Genomic DNA, 26,818 nt, shown 5'->3' on the forward strand with positions numbered 1-26,818 from the left:
TCATTTCCAACCCTTTATTAGGGCCCTGTCAGCCCCAAATAAATATAATACAGTAAACCCAGCACTGAGGCAATCGTGCACCCCACCACCCCAGCTGGGCAAAATAAGTTAGCAGGGCCTGCCAACAGTCAGGTCAGCCCCCAGCGGGCAGGCAACAGTGGCTGGCTGGGTGTACGCTGGTCTAAAGTGCATCTGGGCTCTGTGGTCCCCATGTCTGTGTGGCCCCTCACTGGGCCACTGGAAGGGGTGGGCGAGGGGCTCCCGGTGCTCACACCGTGCCAGCAGTGGCCACCGAGGCTCTGTGTCCATCTGTCCACTTCGGGGGATTGCCATGTGGCCAGGGATCCTCAGGAGAAGCCGTCATCGGGTCGTGACTGAGGGTCGAAGGGTGGGTCTGAGACAGTGATGCCTTGATGCAGCTTCTCCAGTGAGAACTTCATCTGGGGGGATGGGAGTAGAAAGTGTGGGGGTACAATAACTATCTATTGTCTTCTTGAACCCTAAGACAGCAGGAACCTCACATTTCCACTATAGAGCCTATACTTCCCCCAGTCCTGGAACGTTAGGGTGGGGTGCTCTTTCCTGCATGCTTCTCTCAATTTATACCAAATAATATTGCATCCGCCCATCACAACCTAATCAACTCAATGAGTGCCACCTCAGCATGTTTCACTTCAGACTGTGTCCAGAGACTTCAGGTGTGGAATGTCAACCCTTCAGCTTCATTACTCGGCTGAGACATTTCCTTTCATAGTATTTTCTAATTCCATTCCAGGTGGTTCACTTCCTAACAAAGTCCCAAAACCTAGATATAGACCAGGTCCCATGAGATAGAGCATATGTTCACATGTATCCATAAACTAGGGCAAAATATATACCTGAAAGCAAAAGTACACAATAGTCTGCAGTGAGTACCCCCCATCTGCACTATTCCAGCCTTTAGGTCCATGATTGTTCAACAGTTTGTTTGGCTTTGTATGTTAACTCTCTTTTCAGCCACCAGATTCCAGATGCCAGCATGATACCAACCAGACTTCCCTGGACAGATGACCTCACCAATGTGTCCTGGAGCTCCACTACCCCAGAGCCCCACCCTACTAGGGAAAGAGAGAGGCAGGCTGGGAGTATGGATCAACTAGTCAACGCCCATGTTCAGCGGGGAAGCAATTACAGAAGCCAGACCTTCCACCTTCTGCATCCCACAATGACCCTGGGTCCATACTCCCAGAGGGATAGAGAATAGGAAAGCTATCAGGGGATGGGATGGGATACGGAGATCAGGTAGTGGGAATCGTGTGGAGATGTACCCCTCCTATCCTATGGTTTTGTTAATGTCTCCTTTTTTAAAGAAAAAAAGAAATATTCAAAAAAAAAGATGTGGGGGTTCAGAACTGGGTGGTGATGTGCCCCCCCCCACAACACACACACACACACACACATATATCATGTCCCAAGATTAAAGAACTGTGCTTGGATGGAACTGGAAGTGATTACGTTTTGTGAAATAAGTAAAGAGATTAAAGACAGCTATTAGATGGTTTCACACTCATGTAGACTCTAGAAAACTGATACTCATGAACTTGTAAAAAACAAATAAACAAAAAAACACAGAAACAAGCAAACTGTTTCTAAGACTTGTAAGAGCTCTGGTGGTTATTTAGGAGCTGAGAGGGTGGGGGACACAGAACTTTGGTGGTGGACGTGGTGTGGAACTATACCTTGTGATCTTCCAATCTTGTAACCTGCTAATAATCACAAATAAAAAAAAAAGGAAAAAAGAAGAGGAGGAAGAGAAGGAGGAGGAATTATTGACCTGGGGGAGGTCTAGAGAGCTTGCAACCATCAAAGTCACACTGTGAAAGGAGTCACATGGCAGGTGGAAGAGACCTAGAAGGTCTGGGTTCAACTCCTGGCTCTGCTGCTCATTGGGTAAACTCCAGCAAGCCCCATACGGTCCTGGGCCCCTAGCTCCTTCATAGGAGTATTTCAAGGTGCTAATGGGTGAGCAAGGAAGACTGACATCCATATGGCTGAACACACATACACTGTCCTCTTATTCTGCTCCCACTTCGGCCCAGGGTAGACCCGACCTCCTCAGACTTGGCAGCCTTTCTACAGATGGGGGTATGCACCTCCACCTGTGGGTTGACGAGGAGGAGCACGTCCATCAGTCATGTTTGGCCATCCAAATACCCTGGCTTACTTTGTGCCTGTCATGCACACTCATTTATAAAGTCAGTTCTCTCTGTGCCCTTGGCAATGTGAGAGGAAGATAATCAGAACTGAGCTGGGGATGTAGTCATCACCTCAATCCTCCGTGGCCCCTCTCCATAAGTATCTCCCTCTAAGCATGCTTTAAGGGTTTAAGAACACCCTGAAAGGTGGACCTTAGCATTATATTCTAGGCAACACAGAATTCTCACCCAATCTGTTGTCCTTGGAAACCAGCCAATGCCAGATGCTCCCCGCCACCCCCACCCCCATACGCAGAAATAAACCCAGTGTACAACATAGATGCTGACCCACCCCATAAGGTCACATTCCCTGAACACCTATTGTGTGCCTGGCCCTGGGCTCACACCGCTAACAGCCAACACACATGAAGTGCTTGCTGTGAGTTTGGCACAATTCAAATGTCAACTCAGGTTAACAAATGTCAACTCAGGTTAACAGTCTTCTCTGTGACGTCACTTATTACCCAGCTCACAGAGGAGAAAGCCCAGGCTCTTGAGGTGACGTCACCTGAGCAGAACCACAAAAGTATCTGAACTTGACTGTGTGAGGCAGCCCCTTGGGGGATATGAGAAGCCACCCTTCACCCTGAGATTAACAGGCATCCCTTTAGCACCTCCCATGGATGGGAGTACCGGGACCAAGCCTCAGTCACCACTAGCCCCTGTGAAAGGTCTCAAGTGAGTGACCCCAGCCTCCAGTGAGAAGACCCTCCAGTGAGAAGACCTGTAGCTATCAGCCTGGAGCTGTAGCACCACCCTGCTCCTCCTGGGGGAGATGATGCCCCCCACACACACACATATACAATAAAGCCAACCCAGAGGGAGGGCAGTCAAGATGGTACAAGAAATGAAGAGAGACAGCCTCGCATAGCCTGCTCACCACAGGGTGAGAGCCCAGAGGTTTTCATTCTTGCTCTGCTTGTTCAAGCACCCTGGGGGGTGGGGTAGGGTGTGGTGGGATGGGGGATAGGCAGGCCAGGTGTGTCTGGAGGGACTCAGGCAGCCCCCATGGCCTCACCTCATCCAGGAGCTCCACGGAGGCCCGCAGGATCTGCCGCCACTTGTGCACCTCCACGCTGTGGAACTGCTTCTGCAGGGCCAGGATCTCCGCCCACTCCGTGGCCGTCTGAGGAAACTTGCTGTGTACGTCAAGGGGGGATGCAAGGAAGGCCTGAGTGAGGCAGGGCCTTCCCCAGAACCTCAGAAGGGGCTGAGTTCCCAAGTCCCACAGGTTACCACTCACCCCTTGGCCAGGGCCAGGCTGTGCCAGGACTCGAAGGTGTGGGCCGTCCTCTCCAGGGACCAGAGGCGGTAGAAGAGGAGCATGTTGAGGGCAATGAGGACGATGAGGCTGCAAGCGGGGACAGAGGTCAGGCACCCAGAGAGGGGGTGCCTACGTAGCCACACCTCTGAGGAGCCCCAAGCACACACCCCTTCTCAGAGAAGGAAGGAAAGACTCAGAGAGAGTGACAGACATGCTAAGAGGTGCGTGATGGGGTGAGGAAGTTGGGATTGCATGATCCACAGGCCCCAAAGTCAAGGTCCCAACGGTCTGCTGCCCATGCCCCCTGCACCTCCACCACCACCTCAGGAGATAGAGGACACAAAGAAAGGAGAGGGGAACAGGTGGAGAACGAAAAGAAGGGAGGTGCAGGATGTAGGCCCCTACCTCACACAGATCCTAGGAGGCAGTGAGGGAAGACAAAGAGGTGAGAACTGCCCAGCCCACCCTGGTGGCCTGTGGCCTCCCCACCTGCCACCCCAAGGAGCATCCCCCCTCCACAACCTACAGCCCTCTCTGCCCCTTGTGCCCACACCTTCTGGGGTTGGGGCTCAGCTTACAACCCCCTGCTTTTTAAGAAGCATTCTTGGATCTCCATGGCTGCCTTTCCTGGCCCTCCATGCATGCGCACGTGCGCACACACTCACACACGCACTCCCCAGCCTCCCTCATCCCAGCCTGTCCCCTCTGCCTGTGTTCTCACCCCCATCTCTGGTCTGGTGCCAGACCTGTCTTCCCCACCTCACCCTTCCAGGGCTGCTGGTCACCACTTTGTCCCCAGTGTCACCCAGCATCACCCAGCTTAGGGCTGGGCACAAAAAAAAAGAAAAAGAAAAAAAAAAACAGAGTAGGAGCCAGGCAGCAGTGCACCGGTTTGAATGCACATGTTACCATACACAAGGACCTGGGTTCAAGCCCCTGGTCCCCACCTGCAGGGGGAAGCTTCATGAGCAGTGAAGTGGTAATGCAGGTGTTTCTTTTTCTTTCAATCTCCCCTTTCCCTCTCAATTTTCTACCTCTAATAAATAATAAGTACAATATTTTTAAAAATATCAGTTATGATGACAATGAAAACTAAAAAAAAAAAAAACAAAACTTAGAAAACAGGAGTGAATTCTAAAAGGCATCACTTCTGCTATATACTTCCCCTTGTGCTCCTAATTCTGAGTCACTGGGATGCCTCCCAGACCCAGGGGTGAGGTCAAGCCCCTCTGACCTCTCAGAGCCCTCAGGGGAAGTCCCAGGGGAAGATAACTTGATCCAACCAGAAGGGCAGGAAGATCCGCAGGGCACATCCCAAACGACTTCTCATCCAACCCTTGCTGTGAGGCCAGTCCACACTCCCCCAGAGGCACAGGCCCAGAGAGGCTGAGCGCATGCCTGAGGACACACAGCCAGCACACTGACCCCAAGCCCTGACTCACACGATGCTGATGAGAACCAGGGTGCTGGGGATGCTGGCCCCCGAGCCCTGGTCCAAAGATGGTTCTGAGAAGCGGGAGCTGAGGGAGCCTGCAGGAAAGCAAATCCAAGTGTGACAGACGGTCTGAACTCAATGCTCCCACCCCACATTCAGCTCCTCTTCTGCCCTGCCCAGGCCGAGCCCAGGGACTTACCAGAGGTGTGCATGCCAGCCCGGGCACAGGGGTCGGGGTCAGGGTGTGAGGGGCCGTCACCATGACCCCTCCAGCTCAGAGGCCGCTTCCGTCGTCTCAAGCCAGACAGCAGTCCCCGGGCGTCCTTCCCTCCTTCCTCTAGGCTCAGCTTCTCAGCCTTGGCAAGCTCGCGCTCTGCAGACAGGACATGAAGGGGCACTGCACACCTGCACCCCAACGCAGTGCCCTGCCCCACCCCAGCCCAACCCAGAGGACGAAGCAGGCCCCTCCCTACCCAGGTGGTGGAAGTAGTCTTCGATGCCACTCCAGGAGTTTTTTTCAATCAGAGACTTCACCAGGCTCCAGGGCTGCTTCCGGTAGCGGATCTCAGAGGACACACTGTGGGCAGAGGAATCAAGGGTCAATACCCAGAAGATGTTCTCCTCCCCCTACTTCAGAAAGCTGTGATCCCCTCTCACCACTCCACTTTCTTGAAAGCTGCTGGGTCAGCTCTGTGCCCCACCCCAACTCTGTCTACACTCTCATCCAGATTCTCAACTGTAATATAAACGATCCTGCACCTCTGCCATGCAACTGCACCCCAACTCTATATGTGGGAGGGGGTGGCTGAGAGACAAGATGGTGCTTTTCAAACTGAGTTCTTGATTCCCCCTCCCCCCAAAACCTGCTGGCCTCACTTTCCCTCCTAGGGTGAACAGTGGTCCTTCCAGTGCTCAGGCCAAGCCCTTCAGGGCGTTCCTGACCCCCCCCCCCAAAAAAAAAAAAAAAAACCACACACACACACAGGCCTCCAAGCTCTGCCAGGCAACCACCCTTCCCTGTGGGCTGGGGGGATGGGGACAGAGGGTGGGGGCAGGCCTGGGGCCACAGGGGTGCTCACCGCAGCCGGGCCTTGTTTCGAGCCAGGCCCAGAATGCAGTAGCGGTGGGCAGTGTAGAAGTAGTCCTGGTAGGGGATGCCCTGCGTCAACACCTCTGAGTCCACCACACACCCACCTGCCTGTGGGCCACGCCGGAACAGCGTCTGCAGGACACAGGGGAGGGCCAGGGCGTCAGGGCTGCCCCACTCTATGCCCATCCACCCATCCCTCGCACAGCCTGGCCCACCTGTGTCTCCTTCACAGAGGCGCTCTTGGGGCCCAGAGGGTTGCTGATGGGAATGGTGTAGGTCAGCACTCGGCGCTGGTGGCACTTACTGTCCCCACTCCAGGAGTTCAAGGTCACATCTGCAGGAGGGGAAGAACAGAATGAGGAACCCATTCTCCCACCCTGTGCCCATAGGCTACAGGAGACTCACTTAAAAAAATAGATATAGATACAGATACAGATACAGATACAGATACAGATACAGATACAGATACAGATACAGATATAGATATAGATAGGGCTAGGTGGTAGCACAGTGGGTAAGTGCACATGGCACAAAGCTCATGGACCAGCATAAGGATTCTGGTTTGAGCCTCCAGCTCCCCACCTGCAGGGGGTGGTCGCTTCACAAGCAAGTGAAGCAGGTCTGCAGGTGTCTTGTCTTTCTCTCTCCCGCTCTGTCTTCCCCTCCTCTGGATTTCTCTCTGTCCTATGCAGCAATAACAACAACAAGAGCAACAAAAATGGAAGAAATAGCCTCCAGGAGCAGTGGATTCATGGTGCAGGCACCAAGTCCTGGTGATAACCCCTGGAGGCAAAAACAACTATACACACACACACACACATACACATATGATAAAAAGAGAAATTGAGAGGGGAATGAGGAGATAAAGAAGAGAAGGAGAAATAGAGGGGATGGGCAGTGGTACGCCTAGTTAAGACACATAGTACTACATAACAAGGATCCCAGCTCCCCACCTGCAGCAGAGACGTTTATCTTTCTCTCCCTCTCTCAATTACTATCAAATGAAAAAAAAGGGGGAGGAGGCCACCCGAAGTGTTGGATTTGTAGTGCCGGCACCGAACCCCAATGACCAGAGGCAAAAAAAAAAAGAGAGACATCAACAAGACTACTTTACCACTCATGTGTGAAGCGTCCCCCCTGAAGGTGGGGATTCAGTATTTGAACCCAAGTCCTTCTGCATGGTAATGTGTGTGCTCAACCAAGTACCTCAATGCCTGGCCCCTAGATGACTCAAGAATTTTTAAAAAATATGTATATTTTTATTTTAATTTTGATAGAGATAGAGGTAAGTTGAGAAGGAACAGGGAAAAACACCTGCAGTGATGTTTCACTGCTTGCAAACCTTCCCCCTCTATAGGTGGGGGCCAGGTTCCTGAACCCAAGTCCTTGCACACTATAATGCATTAAACCAAGGAAACTACTGGCCAGCCCCTAAATTCACACTCTTTTTAAAAATAATTTTACTATTTTTTTAAGATTTTATTTATTCATGAAGAAGATAGGAGAGAGAAGAGAGAGAGAGAAAGCACCAGACATCAGTCTGGTGCATGTGCTGCCAGGGACTGAACTTAGGACGTCATGCTTGAAAGTCCAATGCTTTATCCACTGCACCACCTCCCAGACCACCAGAATTTTCTTTTCTTTTTATTATTTTTTATTGCCTCCAGGGTTATTGCTGGGAGGTGCCTGCACTACAAATCCACTGCTCCTGGAAGCTCTTTTCCCCTTTGTTGCCCTTGTTGTTTTATTGTTGTTATTACTGTCATTGTTGTTGGACAAAGAAATGGAGAGAGGAGGGGAAGACAAAGAGGGGGAGAAAGACAGACACCTGCAGACCTGCTTCACCGCCTGTGAAGTGACTTCCCTGCAGGTGGGGAGCCGGGGGCTCGAACTGGGATCCCTAAGCCGGTCCTTGCGCTTTGCGCCACATGCGCTTAACCTGCTGTGCTATCACCCGACTCCCAGGAATCCATATTTTTAAGACGTTAACTGCCCCCCACCCCGGATCTCTCTGACAGCTGATCCCAAGGTCAAGTCCTCTGCCTCCTCAGGTACAGGGGCTTCTGGTCTCTACATGTGGCTGCAAAGCCTCCTCAAGGGATCTGCCTGCCTCCAGCCTCATATCCTCTGCAGGGACCACACTGAGCTCCTGAGTCCCACCCCCTATGTTCTCCCCCATCTGAACCTCAGTTCTTCCTGACGTCTCAGTTTCAAATTCACCTCCTCCTGACATTGCTCAGCTCACAGGTGCTATCACTTAGCTCACACCACCCAGCAGCTGAGTGGGGTTTCTGGCTGGCTGTCTACTGCTGTTCTCATCCGAACCTGATGTCCATCTATCTTTTTGCACTTCTTTTTTTTTTTTTTTGCCTCCAGGGTTATTGCTGGGGCTCAGTGCCTGCACTATGAATCCACTGCTCCTGGAGACTTTTTTTTCCCCTTTTGTTACCCTTGTTGTTTTATCATTGTGGTTATTATTGCTGTTATAATTGATGTCACTGTTATTGGATAGGACAGAGAGAAATGGAGAGAGGAGGGGAAAACAGAGAGGGGGAGAGAAAGATAGACACCTGCAGACCTACTTCACTGCTTGTGAAGTGACTGCCCTGCAAGTGGGGAGCCGTGGCTCAAACTGGGATCCTTATGCCAGTTTTTGAGCTTTGCACCACCTGCGCTTATCCCTCTGTGCTACCACCCGACCCCCCTTTTTTCATTTCTTTTCTTCTTTCTTTTCTCCTTCCTTTCTTTCTTTCTTTCTTTCTTTCTCTCTTTCTTTCTTTCTTTCTTTCTCCTTGCCTCCCGCCCTGCCTCTCTTTCTTTCACTAAAGCTCTACCTTATAGTGGTGCTAGGGACTGAACCTGGGACCTCAGAACCTCAGGCAACAAAGTTATATGCAGAGTCATTATGCTGTCTCTCAGCCCCTTCTGTCCTGGCTTCTGCAGGAGTCTGACAGAGTTGGCACTGAACACATAGACTTGTATTTATTTTTGTACAGTGCCACGGGCAATGAGCTTAGGACTTTGTTCACATGTGATACTGCTGAGCAGCCTATGGAGCCCAGCTATTTCATCATTCTGTTCAGAGGGAGAGAAACAGAGAGGGTGGGAAAGAAAGAAGAGAGATGCCATAGCGCGACTCCACCATCCATGGTGCTCCCATGTGGTGTGCACCTAGGGTGTGCTCTAGTCAGTGCACTGGTCCTAAGTCATATTTACTAAATACTGCTGTTCTAGGTGTTTCTTAGTGCTAACTCACTTCTCATGAGACCTCACAATAAGGCTGGTACTTTTTTTTTTAATATTTATTTATTTATTTCCTCTTTGTTGCCCTTGTTGTTTTACTGTTGTAGTTATTATTGTTGTCTTCCTTGTTGGATAGGACAGAGAGAAATGGACAGAGGAGGGCAAGACAAAGAGGGGGAGAGAAAGGGAGACACCTGCAGACCTGTTTCACCACCTGTGAAGCAACTTCCCTGTAGGTGGGGAACCAGGGGCTCGAACCGGAATCATTATGCTGGTCCTTGGTTTTGCGCCACGTGTGCTTAACCCACTGTACTACCGCCCAACTCCCAAGGCAGGTACTCTTATCATACCCCCATTATACAGGCAGGTAAACTGAGACACAGAGAGGCTGGGAACCATGCCCAAAGCCATCAGTGAGTAGGAGACAGACACAACACTGGCTTCTGGGATATCTCTGGGACTATTCCTATCCCAATATACCTCATCTGCAAGACAGAGCCCAGCTGTATCCTAGCTCCCTCCTCCCCATGCCTGCCAACCTTCCTCTCCCCCATGCCCAGCAACCCAGACCCTGACCTGTGAACTTGCACTGCTGCAGGAAGCCCCGCAGGAAGGGTGAGTCTGAGAAGAGCATCTGCTGCAGCCGCTCCGCACCCACGTGGAAGACTGAGTTGATGAGAAGCCGGCCAGAAAGGTCGGGAAGCAGGGCGCCCAGGTCAGCTGGGGACAGAGGGATGGTGAGAGGTGCCAGCTGTGCTCCCCTCTCTTCTCCACCCCCAGGCCTGTGGGATGGCTGGGCAGACCTATCTTCCTAGGTGGGAGTGGACATTGACCACCCACACTACTCAACAGCCACAGTGATTGGTTCAGGGGCTTGTGTCTGATCTGGGTCTGACCAATGAGCCAGAGCGACTGATTTAAGGTGGATGTTTGATGCAGGCCTGGCCAATCAGTCACAGGGTTGGGCTCAGGGTTGGGCTTATTCTCCAAATTGAACCAATCAGAGCTAAGCCTGGAACTCTTGGTAAAGTAGCTACTGGCAAACCATGCTTCTCTCTGCTAGATTTGTCTGGAGGCAAGGCTGACCCCAGAAAAGTTGAGTTCACCTGAAAATGAAGTTAGAATACAGAAAATAGAAGGGGGGGGGAGAAGCAATGGAAATAGTGGCTAACACTAACTGAACCAAACAATTTACACATAGTGACTCATTTAATCTCTTAAATATAGCCCCATGAGGTGGTATTAATATTGTGAACCTGTGCAGATCAGAATGGGGCTCAGAGAAATTAAGTGACTTGCCCAAGTTACACAGCCAGGGAGCGTGTGGTCAGGATTTGATCCCTGCCGATTTGGCTTCAGAGTATGTGATTTTTATCCATCTTTCTAGCTATCTTGGAAGAAGGAAGGACAGGCGTGTCAGTATTTGTATCAGTATTGATAGCATTTGTATTATTTCCATTGCTAGCGCTTCTTCATTGCTCTGAGCTGACCTTTTCTGAGAGAGGGAGAGGGAGAGACACCACAGCACTGAAGCCTTCCCTTAGTGCCACAGTGCTCCCTTCATGTGGTATAGTGGGGACTCAAAGCAGGCACGTGAGCTATCTCACTGGCCAAGAATAGACAGATTTCTAACACTGACAGAATGCATTACCTGCCCACAGTCCAAGATTTAACAGTTTTGTGAGCCAGCAAATCCTTGGCCCGTCTGAGCCAGGTCTGAGTAAGGTCAGTCATGTATAAACTGACTCACCTTCCTCCCCGGTGGAAGAGGAGGAATTACTTGTGTCCGTCAACAACTCTTCACTGGGCAGCAGGTCCAAAGGGCCCGGGGATGTGGGCCCGTCAGGCGGGCTGGGCTCTCTGCTTGGGGGTTCAGCCACTGGGGTCACTGTCTGGCTGGAGGAGGCATCTGGCTGGCTGTCTGTTTGCTCTTCCTTGTCCTCCTCGGCCTGCAAAGAAATGCTCACCCAGCTGTGGGCCACCCCTACCATGCTCCCATGCTGGCCACAAGGATTTGTGTCTGTAGGGAAATCAACACTGGGAGGTCATGTGGGCACCCAGGGCTGGCAGCCAAGCCACAAGGGGCCCTGGGACCACCCAGACCAGAGTTTCTTATTAAATTCCCTAACAGGCTGTCTTGGCTGCCTGGGTTGTAATCTCTCTTATACCTGTCCTGTCTGTGCCTCTCTGACCCTCCTAATCAACCATCCACCCATTTCTTGCCTCTTCTGTCTGCCTATCTCTTTATCTAGCCACTCCCCTCCCCTTTTCTCTCTCTCTTGTTTTTGTTTTAATTGACACCAGGGTAACCGTTAGGGCTTGGTGCTGGCACTACAAATTTTTTTTTTTTTTTGCCTCCAGGGTTATTGCTGGGGCTCGGTGCCTACACTACAAATCCACTGTTCCTGGAGGCTATTTTTTCCCTTTTTGTTGCCCTCATTGTTTATTGTTGTTGTTATTTTTATTGTTGTTGTTACTGCTGTCATTATTGTTGGATAGGACAGAGAGAAATGAAGAGAGGAGGGGAAGACAGAGAGGGGGAGAGAAAGATAAGACACCTGCAGACCTGCTTCAAGACTTATGAAGCAAACCCCCCCCACACAGGGGCTCAAACCAGGATCCTTATATGGGCCCTTCCTTGCGCTTTGCGCCATGTGTACTTAACCTGCTGTGCGCTACTGTCCACACACACACACCCCACACACTACAAATTTATCACCCCTGGAGGTCATTTTTTCCCCTATTTTATTTGATAGGACAGAAGAAATTGAGAGGGGAGGGAGTGATAGAATGGGAGAGAAAGATGGATACCTACAGACCTGCTTCCCAACTCATGAAACTTCCCCCCTGCTTGAACCCAAGACCCTAGAAATGGTAGCGCGTGTGTGTTCAGTCAGGTATGTCACCACCCAGCCGCTTGCCTCTTCTCTTGCCTCTTACCTTTTCTATCTGTTTTACTCCTCATCTCCTGTCCCTATTTTTCTTGTGCATCTTCCCATCTCTAGCCCCTTCCCTCTATCTGCTCCTTTTGCCCCATCGTTTCATCTGCCCCTCTATCCACTTCCATTCCTGTCCCCCCATCTGTCAGTCTGTCCCTCTCTCCGGCACCACCCCTGGCCTCACTCTGTGTCTTCCCACTTTTCTCCTCTAAGCCATGCTCACCAGGTGATCTGCATCGCTGCTGGCCCGGGAAAGGTTGGGGGTGAGTTGGCCTCGGCGTGAGCCCACTGGGCTAGGCTCCTGGCTGAGTCGGCCTCGGCGTGAGCCCACTGGGCTAGGCTCCTGGCTGCAGTCTGCGGGCACCGAGGGGGTGATGTCACTCAAGGCGATCACATCTCCCACGTCTTTTGGGCTCCTGCAGGGAAGCAGGGGAGATAGGGCAGCTATATCCAAGACCCCCCCCCCCGGCCCCCCAGACTCATCCATCCAGGGCCCCAGGAGCTCTGCAGACAGCCCCTTACATCTTCCCAGACCCCACACAAACTGCCAACCTCTGACTCACCCAAGACCGTTCAGCTGCAAGGGGCAGACGTAGTCCTCATCCTCACTGGTGAGGCCCAGCTCTGAGCCGTAACACTGATGCACCAAGTGCCAGAGCTCACGGGGACTCAGCGTCTGGGCAGACAGGATGCAGGGTTAACCTCCACCAGACAGGGGCCAAAGCCTTTCCCAACCTGTGTCCACAACCTCCCTAGCTCCCCTAGTGTCCACAAGGTGGCGCACAGCCCTCATCTCAGAGCCTCCAATGGCCAAGATGCAGTGTGTTCAGACTTCACCCCAAGGTTCTCCCTGCACCCCAGGGCTACTGGCTAAAGATCCTATTCTTTTTTTTTTAATATTTATTTTATTTATTTATTCCCTTTTGCTGCCCTTGTTGTTTTATTGTTGTAGTTATTGTTGTTGTTGTCGTTGTTGGATAGGACAGAGAGAAATGGAGAGAGGAGGGGAAGACAGAGAAAGACAGACACCTGCAGACCTGCTTCACCACCTGTGAAGCGACTCCCCTGCAGGTGGGGAGCCGGGGTTCGAACCGGGATCCTTATGCCGGTCCTTGTGCTTTGTGCCATCTGCGCTTAACCCGCTGCGCTACAGCCCGACTCCCCTAAAGATCCTATTCTTATAGCAAGGCAGGGAAGTCATCTGCTTGGAGCCAATCAAGTGACCAGAGACAACTCCAGGTCTCAAACCCTCCTGAGCTCTAAGCTATTTATGGCCAGAGTCGTTGAATGAGGGCAGTGAAAGGGTAATGTCAGTAATAAGCAGAACTAAAACAGCAGCATAGGCCCGAGTGATGCTCTGGTGTATTCTCTCTCTGAGAGAAAGAGAGAGACCCACTTTCTATCCATCCCTTTCCTTTTCCAAGTTTAGAAATCTAATATGAGAACACGATGCTTGGAGCTATAGCAGCCATTTTGGAACAATAAGGCAATAAACATGTGGACAAAATATTAATGCACAGAGGGTTGACAGTGTGGAAGAAAGGACAAGAGCTTAGGTAGGCCCCTGATGACACAAGGGAGCCCCGAGCCCATCTCAGAATGCCTACTTCTAGACTGTTGGTTACATGAACACCAGTGTGACGCAGTCATCCGCAGAGACTTCAGAGGCTGACTGATATGGGCCAGTGCCAACTCTGTCACATAAAAGCCCACGTGGTCACAGCAAAGTCACCTCTTCCACACCTCGCTGGTGAAATACATAAGTATACTGCTTTGTAGGGTGGTTATGGGGACTGAGTGAATTCGTAATTCAGAGCAGTGCCTGGCACCCAGGAGCACCGTGTTAGCTATCATCTATCCTTTATGTAGTAATTCCCTAGCTGGCTGCTTAAACTATTGTTTGGTTGGGTTTACAGTTACTTGCAGCCGTACACATCCCACATAAACTCACGCAGCCATATGGGCCCACTCAGGTTTGGCATGCAGTAGGTGCCTGCACTGTAATAAGGCTGAAATCTCTTACAAAAACTCTAGGGTGGGGGCCAAGCGGGGGGTACACCAGGTTAGGCACACATAGTACAAAGCGCAAGGACCCGCACAAAAATCCCAATTCAAGCCCTAGACTCCCCACCTGCAGTGGGGTCGCTTCACAGGTGGTGAAGCAGGTCTGGAGGTGTCTATCGTCCACTCCCCCTATATTCCCCTCCCCTCTCAATTTCTGTCTTATCCAATAAAATAGAAAAGAAAATGGCTATCAGGAGCAGTGGATTCGAGCCCCACCAATAAACTAGAGGCAAAAAAACAGACAAACAAAACCCTCTAGGGCAAATTTCTTCATTCCGAAATGAAGAAAATTGGGGAGTTATAAAAGATATTGAACTACCCAGTAAACTTTAAAACCCAGCCCCACGTAGCAGCAATCATCAACGGCACCAGGGGTGCTCCATGGATGGTGAGGCTGTGCTGTGCCAGCTCTCCTCTCTTTCTCTTCCCTCTTAAAAAAAAAAAAAAGAAAAAGAAAAAGAAAGGAGGGGCTGGACAGTGGCATACATGTTAGTATATACAAAGACCTGGGTTTGAAGGAGGAAAGTTTCAGAAGCAGTGAAGCAGGTCTGGAGGTATCTCTCTTTTTAGCTCCCCCTCCCTTCTCAGTTTCTGTCTGTCCTATCAAACAAAAATGGAAGAAGCTCTGGTGTAGTGATGTCTCTCCCTCCCTCACTCTGTCTTTCTATCTGACTGTAAAAGCAGCCTGATAGCAACAGAGGTCTCAACACGTATGTATGAGACCCCATTTCACTGGGAACAAAGAAAGAGAGAAGGAGAGAGAATATTAAAACCTTATGCTATTTATGAAACAAAGTGCCCATTCAAGTTTAGATTGATTAAGGGCAGATGGTAGATAGCATAATGGTTATGCAAAGAGACTCTCATGCCTGAGGCTCCAAAGTCCCAAATTCAATCCTCACACCACAAAATAAGCCAGAACTGAGCAGTGCTTTGGTTAAAAAATAAATAAGTAAATGAGAAACGGGAAAAATTAGATTGATTAAAATAAAATTAAGGCTAGCGAGAGAGCTCACCTGGGTAGTAAGCCTGCTGTCCTGGCCACAACCCAGGTTCAAGCCTGGTCCCCACTGTGCTGAGGGTAGTTTTTATGCGGTGGTGTCTTTCCCTCTCTTCCTGTTTCTGTCTCTCTCCTTTTTTTTTTTTTTAACTGACTTTTAGTTATTTGACAGGACAGAGAGAAACTGAGAGGGGAGGGGGAGGTAGGAAGTGACAAAGAAAGACACATGCAGCCCTGCTTCACTGATTATGAAGTTTCCCCCTGCAGGTGCGGACTGGGGGCTTGAACCTGGGTCTTGTGCTTTATAATGTGTGAGCTCAACCAAGTGCACCACCACCCTGCCCCTGTTTCTATCTCTACCTGAAAAAGTGAGTTCACAGTGTTAATTCCCCAGTGATGACAAACAAAACAAAACTGGATTAATGTGTCACATTCTGTCACACTAGTCATATTCTCCATGGCAAGGGTAGAGAAAACAGCCATCACAGCAAGCCAACCTATTAGGCAGCACTGGTACAAAGAACCACACTAGGGAGTCGGGCGGTGGCGCAGTGGGTTAAGCGCATGTGGTGCAAAGCGCAAGGACCACCATAAGGGTCCAGGTTCGAGCCCCCAGCTCCCCACCTGCAGGGGCGTCCTTTACAAGTGGTGAAGCAAGTCTGCAAGTGTCTGTTTTTCTCTCCCCCTCTGTCTTCCCCTCCTCTCTCCATTTCTCTCTGTCCTATCCAATAACAATGACATCAATAACAACAACAATAATAACTACAATACAACAAGGGCAACAAAAGGGAATAAATAATATTAAAAAAAAAAACAAAAACAAAGAACCACACTAGCTGCAGCCAGAGCCTGCCTCATTCCTAGAGCATTATAGATTAACATAAGGTGAATAAGGGGTTGGGGAAACAAGTTGTGTGTATGTGTGTCCCTCTAATGGGGCTGACGGAGGAAGCTATAAGTGTGCCAGGCCTGGTGCCCAGAGAGAAAAGCTGGGGGGCAAAGGGAGAGTCTTCTTGTTCCCCAGGTTCTGGCAGCCCTGCCTCTATGCCCCCCCTCACCCAAGCCCACCCCAATTCCACAGGTCTCATCCAGGCCTACCTTTTCAAGCAGCGCATTCTGCCACAGGCGGAAGATGAGGAGGAAGCAGCGGTCCCGGGCCCCAAAGGAAGTGAAGAAGTGCTGCAAGAGGAGGGGGGGTGTGTGTGTGAGGCCCCCAGGAAGACCGAGGGAGGGGGAAGCTCCATCCCTTTCCATGGTGCACCCCCAGATCTCCATCCTGATGTAGCCATTCCTTCATCCCTCCATCCCTCCATTCATTCCCCCAGTGTTGCAGGGTGGCAATGATCCAGAGGCCAGAGAGAAAGACAGTCACATCCCCACACATCACCCAGGAAACGGGAGAAAGCCATTTCCTCATCTCCTCTGCCGACTTGGGGCAGGCGACAGAGGCCTGGTGGCAGGCCTCCCCCCACATTCCCTTCTTCTTTCCTGTCTGGGCCATGAGCATCATGGGGTCAAGATGGGGCATCAGGGAAGCTTCCTGAAGGGAGGGGACACCTGTGGTGACAGAGGTGCAGAAGAGAAGAATTTGACTCTTTTTGTTGCTGTCAGGGCTTCACTGGTCTGAGTTGGCTTTTTCAGACAGAAAGCAAGACAGAGATTCAGAGACGGGCAAGGCAGTGGAGCACCTGATAGAACGCACACATTACAGTGAACAAGAGCCCAGGTTTAAGCCCTTGGTCCCCACCTACAAGGGGGAAGCTTCACAAGCAGTGAAACAGGACTTAGATATCTCTGTCCCTCTCCCTCTCTATCTCCCCCTTCCTTCTAAATTTTTCTGTCCCTTTCAATAAAAAATAGAAAGAAAAAAAAAAAGGAAAAAAGACTGCCAAAAGCAGTGGATTCATAGTGCCGACACTGAGCCACGACAATAACCCTGGTGGCAGAAAGAAAAGAAAAGAAGGAAGATGAACAGACAAGAGCAGACGGGGAGGGGGGGTGTTAGACACCACAGCGCCAAGCTTCCTCTGGTGTGATGGGGGTTGGCATTAAATCTGTGTTACATACATGATAAAGCACGTGCACTATCCAGGTGAGCTACCTTACCAGCCCTTACTATACTGGGCGGTTGCATGAGGGGAGACAGGTTGCAGAAAGTGAAATAGGAGGCTGGTGCAGGATGGGGGGGGGGGGGTAGGCCAGGGCAGGGGCTAGGAGAGGACAGAGAAGCTCTGAGCCAGACAGATGGGGCAGGAGGCTGGAGGTTAGGGGCAACAACTCAGGTCCTGCCCTCTGGCTCACCTTCTCGCTCTCGGTGCAGATCTGGATGGCGTTGGGGATCAGCTTGGCCGTCTTCTCCTTCTTGAGACACGTCACTTCCTTCAGCTGGATGGAAATCTAAGGACAAGCAGGCAGCATCTCAGGGGGGCCCCCACTCCAACCCCCAGCCCAGTGGGCCTACCCCAGTTCTCAGCTCCCGGCTCCCACCCCCACAGTGTCTCACTGTCGTCTCCCAGCGGAAGATGTTGCTGTAGAAGCAGATCCAGTTCTCCGAGAGATAGAGGCGACCCTGGAGGAGGATCTCGCGCTGCAAGGCACAGGAGTAATCTGAGGCGGCAGGGGAGAGAGGAGGACACCTGAGTCACAGGCTGCCACTAAGACAGCCGCGCAGGGAGGAGGGTGGCAGGCGGGGACGGAGCCCTGGCAGCGGGGGGACTCACCCACGATGAGGCGCTCGGCTTCAGGGAGTTTGCTGAACAGCTTCCGGAAGTCCTCGTTGCGCTGCTTGTATGTGGGGCTCAGCATCTGGGCAACATGATACGAGAGAGAGGGGTTTTCACATCCCTAGTTCTGCCCAGGGAAGGAGCCCTCTCAGCCCCTGGGCCTCTGAGGCATCCAGTTCACCTTCAGCCTCCACTGCCCACCCCGTGGGGGGGCAGCCACTTTGTGATGTCCACAGAATGAGCATGGGGCCAAGCACCTTAGCTAATGTCCTTATGGGTTTTGTTAGGTTGGAACCATTTCCCAAGGAGGGAGAGAGAAAGAGACCGTCTCAAGTTAAGTGACTTACTCAAGGTCACACAGCATGGAAGTAGCAGTGCAGGGCAAGGTCCATGTCTGTACCCCCATCCCCTTCCTGGGCCCCCTCCTGCCCCCCACCACCCTCCCAGTCCTTCGAGAGCCCAGACACTTACACTGTACCAGCTCTGCATCTTCTGCAAGAGAAAGGAGGGAAGTCAGAAGGAGCCCCCCAGCCCTTCACTCCCCTTCCCACCAAAGGCCCCCTCCATGCTGGCACCAACCTTGCTGTTTCGAATGAAGTTCCGGCTGCCCAGGCTCTGGGTGCTGGGGGTCCCAGGTACCACGCCCTTCTCTGAGGAGCTGTCAGAGCCCTTCTCCACCATGGTGCCTGTGTCCTGCTCAGGTGGGGCCCGACTGGGGGGCAAGAGCTGCAGACGCTTCCGTAGAGACGGGGAGCTGCTCGGGGTGCTCCGGCCAGAGTGGGGGGTAGTGCTGGGAGGGGAGGATGACAAGCATGAGCGGGGAGACAGTCTTGGGGTAGATGCAGGTTTACTGTAAGGGACCCACCCACCAACCTGTGGACCCCCACCCTTCTGACTTCACTCCCACAAGGGACCTTCTATAACTCGGGGACCACACCTATAGGCCCTCATCTGGAACCTTCCTGCTGGGGTTGAAGAAATGGTTTCTAACAAAGCCTGGCGCATAGTGCGCACTCCATAACACAGACTATCTTTAAGATTAACTCCGTGGTTCATCCCAACAATAAATATGCAGTGAGTGGCCACTTTCCACTTAGCTGCTTAAGTGAGAGACCTAAACTGAGATTCAACCCCTCACTCCTCACCTGCGGTGGGGAGGGGGGCTTCACTGGTAGTGAAGCAGGGTTGCAGGTGTCTCCCTCTGTATCTTCCCCTCCCCTCTCAATTTTTCTTGGTCCTATCAAGTAATATAAAGATCCATATTTTGCCTTCATGGTTATCACTGGGGCTTGGTGCCAGCACTACAAATCCACTGTTCCTACCAGCCATTTTTCTTTCTTTCTTTTTTTATTGGATAGGACAGAGAGAAATTGAAAGGGGAACAGAAGAGAGAGGGAGACAGAGAAACACCTGCTGACCTGCTTTACTGATTGTGAAGTAACCCCCTTGCAGGTGGGGAGCTGGGGACTCTAATTGGGGTCCTTGCACTCCATACTATATGCACTTGACCCAGTGTGTCACCGCCCGGCCCCCAAGTAATAATTTTTTAAAAAGGGAAAAAATGGCCACCAGGATCAATGGATTCATCATGCAGGTACCAAGCCCAGCAATAACCCTGGCGGCAAGAAATAAAACAAATAAGCCTAAACTGCTACTTCTTTTGAACTGTGTTAGAGACAGAGAGAAAGAATGAGAAAGACCCTAGCATCATTCTAGCACATGTGATGCCAGGGATCGAACCCAGGCCCTCATGCTCCCAGGTCCAAGGCTCTGCCTGCTGCTCTACCTCTGAAGCCCCGAAGCTTCTTCTTCGTGCCTTTTCCCTCACCTTTCATAACTAATCCATGAACGATTTGAATCCCACGTGCTCCACCCCTAAAATCTATTTCACTATTTCTTTTTTTTCTTTTTAATTTTTATTATCATCTTTATTTATTTATTGGATAGAAACAGCCAGAAATTGAGAGGGAAGCGGGTGACAGAGAGGGAAAGAGACAGAGACACCTGCAGCTCTGCCTCACCACTTGTGAAGCTTTCCCCCTGCATATGGGGACCCGGGGCTCAAACCTGGGTCCTTACATACTGTAATGTGCGCTCAACCAGGTGCGCCACCACCTGGCCCCCCTATTTCGTTATTTCTATCAACTGGTACCTCCTCCTGCTCCAACCTCCTTCCTGCAGGCCGACACCCCCCCACACACACACACACACACCCCACATAGCCAGGAGCTTGTGAAACTCAGGTCAGAACTGGCCTAGCTGGGGCCTTCCTGTATCCTAGTTAACCCCCCATCCCCCACTCAAAAACAAAAAACAAAAGTCCTCCTCTTGGCGCCCAGAGTCCTCAAGTGTCTCCAGAACCTGTCTGACTTAGTGCTCTCCCTGTCTCCCTGTCACTCCCTCCACTCCACCAGCCAGGCCTCCTCTCCTCCCAAACTTGGCACTTGCAGTCCCCAGGCCTGGCTGAGCCTGTAGCAGCCCCGGCCTGCAGTCTAAACTCACACTGCCCCCTTTCAGCCTACTACTTGCCCCTAAGCGGTGCCTGGAGAGCTCAGACAGCATGGGCGGCTGAGAACTCAAACCTCCGCGCGCAGGTCGGAGCCAGGAGCCACAGCGCCCAGCAGACATGGCCCCCGGGCCCGGGCCTGGGAGAGAACTGGGCAGCGGCTGAACAAACACAACACTCAGAGGACTGAATAAATACAGACTGGAATAGGGCTGTGTGGCTAAGTGGTGACTTTAAACAGTGTCTTTAAAAGTCTTTTAAAGACTTAAAGTGGTGACTTTAAACAGTGTCTTTAAAGAGACAGTCACTGTTGACTCTGCATGGGGAACATTTTATTATTCTTCAAACAACCCCAAACAATTTGATAAGGTTACTAACACTCCTCCCAGCAGACAGGGGAGGGAATTCAGGTGAGCCCAAGGGTGAACAGCTGGGTTAACTCAGGAATCTTGGATTGATCTGGAGTGCAAATAGATGCTCCCACAAACTTAGGGTTTCGCAAGCTTCTCTTTCATGCCTCCAAGACCACCTTTTCTCTCCTTTGCCTTGAAATCTCATACCCAAGGTTGGCAAGATAGCTTTAGTGGTTCTGCAAAAAGACTTTCATACCTGAGATGCCAAGGTCCCAGATACCCTGCACCTGCACCGCCATAAGCCAGAGCTGAGCAGTGAGTGCTCTGGTCAGGGTCTCTTGGTCGGTCGGTCGGTCTCTCTCTCTCTAATAGTATATTTATTTTATCTGTCAGGACTCTTGCTCATGGCTCCCCTTCTTTTTGTTGGGTTCTCAGTGCCCCGGCTCTAACCACTCTGCTCCGCCAGCCCAGCTCTGTGCTTGAGGGTGCTCAATCTGTCTGATGACAGTGCCACCTCCCCGAGTGTTTGTGAGCTCCCTGGTGACAGGCCTGGATGTTGTCTTGGCCACTGCTCTGTCACCATGTGGTGCTCAACACAGGGCCTGGGACAAGCACTCAGGGCACACTTATACAATACATGTGTGCAAAGAAATAAGTGGGACAGCTGATAACCCAGGGTCCCCCTCACTCCCCTGGATTAGCCAGGGTGCCTTCCCCTTCTCTCTACTCCTACCCGTGCTCCCCACAAACCTGCCTGCACCTCACTCTGGCTCAAAGCCCAGGGCTGGCCCCTCTCACTACCCACTTGGTCACACTCCTCCAGTTCCTGCCTCTGACATAAAGGCCCTTCTTCCCAGAAGTCCTCGTGTCCCTTGGTTCTGGTCAGGTAATGAATGGACACTTCTCCAAGCCACCCACCTTTGACTCCCTATCTAAACCACACTCCCTCTCCAGACCAGAGGGCCCTTCCTCCTTCCCTTTAGTACCTCCTAACACCTGGAGTTCCCTATTTTCCTTTTTTTAATCTTTATTTATTTATTATTGGATAGAGACAGAGAGAAATTGAGAGGGGAGGAGGAAAGAGGAAAAAAGACAGAGAGACACCTGCAGCCCTGCTTCACCACTTGTGAAGTTTACCCCCTACAGGTGGGGACCAGGGGACTTGAACCCGGGTTCTTGTGCACTGTAATGTGTGCGCTTAACCAGGTGCACCATCGCCTGGCCCCCAGTTCCCTATCTTTTCACTTTCCATCTCCCATCCCTTAGAAGGCGAGGTCTATAACGGGGCCTGGCACACAACTGGAGCTCACGTGAACTGAATGAATGAGCCCTCCCTATCACCAGCCCCTCACTAAACTTGGACTCAGTCAGGCATACCACATGCCCACCCCTCAGGGAACAGTCTCTACCACTTCCACTCTGGGAGACCTAGGGCAAGTGTCTAGTCCTTTCTGTGCCTCAGTTTCCCCTCAGGTACAGTGGGCATAGCAGCAGTGCCCACCTCACAGCGTCACATCAGGGGAGAATGTGAAGTCACATACACGAAGCCCAGCACCTGGAAGACACCTCTATTAGGGATCCATGGACTCAATGGAGCACCTGGCCTTGAGGCTCCAGTGTACCTTAGGCCCTCACAGGAAGCACACAAACACCTCAGCCTGGGCTTCACAGCCCCCAATGGCCCCAAACCCCAGCACTTCACTCTGCATACACACTGAACCCGCAGCTGGCACCAGGTGCTGGGGGCACAGAAGTCAGCCAACTGGTCACAAGTCCTGCTTGGGAGGCTGACATTTTCACTGAGGAACTCAAGCACTCAGAAAGCCTGCAGGTGGGGCTGGTGAGACAGCTCACCTGGGAGGGTGCCTGTTTTGTTATGGGCACAACCCAGGTTCAAGCCCAGTCCTTACCATATTAGGGGAGGCTTCAGTGCTGTGGTCTTTCTTTCTCTCTCTTGCTTTTTCTGTCTGTTTCTATCTGATGAGATCAGGTGCTGACCGGCTCCCTAAAGCAGCAAGTGCTGGGCTGGGGAGACAACATCATTGATGTGCAAAGGGCTTTCGCGTGGGGCTTGGTGGTAGAGCACATACATTACAGTGCATGAGGACCCAGGTTCAAGCCCCTGGCCCATACCTATTGCGGGGAAGTTTCACAAGATGTGAAACAGTGCTGCGGGTGTCTCTCTCTCTCCATCTCCCCCTTCTGTTTCTACCCAAAATAAATAAATAAAATATAAATAAAAGGCTTTCATATCTGAGGCTCTGAGGTTCCAAGATTCAATCCCTAGCACCACCATAAGCCAAAGTTGATCAATACTCTGCTGTCTCTCCCTCTCTCTGTGTATCTTTCTCTGTTTCTCTCATTGAAAACAACAACAATAATAAATAAATCCAGATTCTGGGGTCCTCATGGTCTCCCTCTCCCTCTATTAAAAAAAAAAATGCTGATTCTGGGACCTATCTCAGCCTCCTGGTTAAGAAACTGGGAGTGGGGCCAGGAAATTGTGAAGCGTGTTCCCACATGAGGACCAGAGATAAAGGGTGGGCTGCACAGGTGGAGTGAAGTGTAGCACACAAGAGCTGAGAGCCAAGGACAAGGAATAGAGTTCGTGGAGGGCAGGGGAGACTACTTTTAGGCTTAGCAAGACCAAACAGGACAGAGCTTGGGGAGACCAAGGAAGAAGAGGTGACAGACAGGAAAGCACAGGCCCACTTGCAGATGGAAGGGGGAATGAGGGCATGGGGGGTTGGGGAACTGGTCAGGAGTCTGGGATGCAGTCTGAGGGCTCTGAAGGAAGGGTGACCACATCCCCCCTCCCCTACTCTCCTGCAAGCCCCATTCCAAGGATAGGGCACCTGAGGACAGTTAGACACACACAAGGCAGGGCCTGCACCCCAGTTTTTGCTCTTTGGCAGAACAAAGAGGAAGTGTTCAAGGGCAGGCACAACCCTCAGGCTGCTCAACCAGGCAGAGGGAAGGGAGGGGCCCTACACGGCAAGAGGACCGTTACTGAGGGTGGGGGAAGGACACTCTGAAGAGACCGGGATCTGGCCACTGCAGACAGCCCACATCTGACCTCCTCAACAGGCCCAAAGTCTTCCAGTGAGAAAGGGGCAGGGGGAGGCTGGTGTGTACACAGAGCAACTGGACAAAAGGGAAGCTCCACAGCCCCTATGTCACAAGAAGTCTCTCCCCTACTTCCTCTCTTGCTCGCATAGACTGTGTCACAGGGACGCCACAGTCACACACAACTTGCCAACTGCATTACAAGCAGGCCATGGTGCTCGACCTCACACACACACACACACGCCTCTGCAGAAGACCACAGAAACACTGCATTCACACAGCCAGCCACCAGAGTGGCTCAGAGGAGAGTGGACGTCAGATAACATTCCTGCAGCTACAGCCAGAGGTACCCAGTGGCAGAGTCAGAGAGGCCCAGCCAACACACACACACACACACACACACACACACACACACACACACACACACACACACACACTCAGTCCAGGGAGATTAGACAGAGGCAGCCTGGCTCCACAGAGTTCACCATCTGGCAGGGAAGACAAAGCGAGGGCCTGCTTGATAGTGACAAGGGACTCCTACTGCCCAGAGGACCCAGACACTCAACTGAGGGTTCAGTGGCTACAGAGGCTGTGGATATTCATGAACAGCACTGTGGCCAGGTACTGAGATACAGCATGGACATACTTTAATATTTAAATAGATTTTCCTTTGTCACCACCAGGGCTTCACTGCTCATGGAGATAACTTTGTCAAACAGAAACAGAAACAAAGAGGCAGAGAGAGTGAAAGAGATCACAGCACAAAAGCTTCCTTCAATATTGTAGGGGCCAGGCTTGAACCTGGGTGGCATTCATGGCAAAGCAGTGCACTACCCAAGCGAGCTATTCTGTTGGCCCACATGGACATGCTTTATAAACCAGGAGCATAAGCAGCTGGGTAGCAGCATATCTGGTAGAGAGCACATGTTACAAATACACAAGGACCTGGGTTCAAGCAAGGGACCCACCTGCAAGGGAAAGCCTCACAGGAGGTGAAGCAGTGCTGCAGGTGTTCTCTCCCTCTTTATCTCCCCCTGTCTTTACCCAATAAATAAATATTAAAAATAAATCAGGGAGATAATACCAGTTATTACTGCTGCCAGAGCCAAGAGTTCACCCTTGGTGTGTGTGGGGTGGGGGGCTGTGTGTATGTGTGTGTGAGTGTGTGTACACACACATACACACAAAGGCCCAGAGGGTCCCAGTTGCACAGTAAGGTGCCCAGGGACAGACAAAACCCGTAACAAATGGGTGACACACAGGAACGTTCAGACAAAGGCAGGACCAGCACTAAATCCTAGGCACAACCCCAGAGGGTCACAGACACACAACACCAAGCCCCAGACACAATAGGAGAAGCAGACACACAAGGAACTGAAGCATGCACATGGAACCGAACGAGAGCTAGAGGTGAGCTAAGGGCACATACGTGGCAGCAGACACAGAGCCACAAGTAGACAGACACAGACACACACATACATCATAACCCCACAGTTAAGGTTGAGTTCATGGGTAAAGTACTACAATGGAATAAAGAAGATATAAACACACACACACACACACTGCCAAGGAAGGCCACACGCCAAGGAACTGCTGCACAGGGGACACATGTACACACACACACAGGTAAGTCACTGTGACACAGATGGCTGGTGGCGAGTTACACACAGGTATTACAGAGACACCTACAATTTACAGCCATGCACACAGGCACCCCGGCCGGACAGGGATGAGGTCTGCCCACCACCCCAGCCATCGCCGGCCATTCAGAAGCCACAGAACAAGCGACAGACATGACCGGTGTAGGGGGAGCTGCTCTCCATCCCAGGCCTGAACTAGGGTCAGACTCTGAGGCTCCGATGCACCAGGCCGGGCATGGGGGATGGGGGGTGGGGGGTTGAGGGGGCGGCTTCCTTGCAGGCCTCTGCCCGCGAGGTGCACCCAAGACCCCCAGCCCAACCCCAGCTCCGCCAGCTCTGCACGATACGACGGCCTGGAGGGTGGGGGCGCCGACGGTGGTCAGTACACTGAATGCATCCCGACTCCCCGAGGCCCCCCTCCTCGATCGCCCCCAGTCCCCCCCGCCCCGAGATGCACCAGATCCCTCCCGAACCTCGGTTCCAGCCGCCACCCCTACCCCCAGCCCCAGCGCAGACATACTGTGGAGCCCACCTACCCACCCCCACGCATCTTCGAGCTCGATGCTCTCCACCTCGAAGCCCCCCCCCCCCCCCGTCTCCCCCTCCCGGCCCGGCCCGGCCCGGCCCGAGGTCCTTACTCAAACATGGATGCGGCGCGGCGGCCCGGCCGCAGGGCAGGGCAGGGCAGGGCAGGGCGGGCCGGCTGCGCGGGGCTGGGCAGAGCCAGGCGACCCCGCGACCCCCGCCTCGCCTTCTCGGCCGCCTCGGCCGCCGCAGCCGCCGCCGCCGCCGCCGCCGCCGCCGCCGCACAAAAGCCGCAGCTGCCCGCCCGCCCGAGGCCGCGGCGTCAGCGCAGCCTTCCTGCCCCGCCCCCGGCGTCACCGCGCCACCCGCCCCGGAGGAGGAGCCGGAGCAGGGAGGAGGGACGAGAGGACAGAGGAGGGAGGAGAAGAGGAGGGGAGGAAGAGAAAGAGAGGAAGGAAAAGGAGACGGGAGGGAGGAAGAGATGGGAGGGGGGAGCGAAGGGAGGAGGAGGAGGAGGAAAGAGGGAGGGAGGAGTGGGGAAGAGAAGAGGGAGGAGGGAGAAGAAAGGGAAGGAGGGAGGGGGAGGAAATAGGAGGAGGGGAAAAAGGGAAGAGAGTGGAAGGAGAGGGGGAGGAAAGGGAGTGGAGGGGGGAAGGGGAGAAGGAGCTGGAGGAGGGAGGGGGAAAAGATGGGGCTATGTGGGGGGGTGAGAAGTGGCAGGGGCAACCTTGGGACA

At 52.3% G+C, this 26,818-nt stretch overlaps 1 protein-coding gene across 2 annotated transcripts; it reads right to left on the reverse strand.

Annotated features, from left to right (window-relative positions):
- Positions 1-26,417, reverse strand: GRAMD1A (GRAM domain containing 1A). Of its 2 annotated transcripts, XM_060185747.1 has the most exons (20): positions 26,196-26,417; positions 22,353-22,406; positions 18,572-18,782; positions 18,464-18,484; positions 17,990-18,074; positions 17,773-17,876; positions 17,571-17,666; positions 16,368-16,448; positions 12,769-12,881; positions 12,429-12,621; positions 11,017-11,215; positions 9,843-9,986; positions 6,239-6,357; positions 6,013-6,155; positions 5,407-5,510; positions 5,133-5,306; positions 4,941-5,028; positions 3,478-3,585; positions 3,253-3,373; positions 1-440 (listed from the first exon to the last, which is right to left on the reverse strand). In XM_060185747.1, exons 3-20 carry the CDS (start codon positions 18,671-18,673, stop codon positions 348-350), a joined length of 2,088 nt encoding a protein of 695 aa, XP_060041730.1. In that variant the 5' UTR covers positions 18,674-18,782; positions 22,353-22,406; positions 26,196-26,417; the 3' UTR covers positions 1-347. The 2 variants fall into 2 exon arrangements, with proteins under 2 accessions (XP_060041730.1, XP_060041729.1); XM_060185746.1 differs by lacking the exon at positions 22,353-22,406.
- Between the last annotated feature and the right edge of the window lie 401 nt (positions 26,418-26,818).

The sequence above is a fragment of the Erinaceus europaeus genome, chromosome 2 (assembly GCF_950295315.1).
Source record: "Erinaceus europaeus chromosome 2, mEriEur2.1, whole genome shotgun sequence".
Classification (NCBI taxonomy): domain Eukaryota; kingdom Metazoa; phylum Chordata; class Mammalia; order Eulipotyphla; family Erinaceidae; genus Erinaceus; species Erinaceus europaeus.

Coding starts and splice junctions, on each gene's coding strand:
- GRAMD1A (XM_060185746.1), bottom strand. Junction 12,622..12,768: donor TTGCAGCTGAACGGTCTTGG/GTGAGTCAGAGG, acceptor GCTTCCCTGCAG/GAGCCCAAAAGACGTGGGAG. Junction 3,374..3,477: donor AGCCTGGCCCTGGCCAAGGG/GTGAGTGGTAAC, acceptor TGACGTACACAG/CAAGTTTCCTCAGACGGCCA.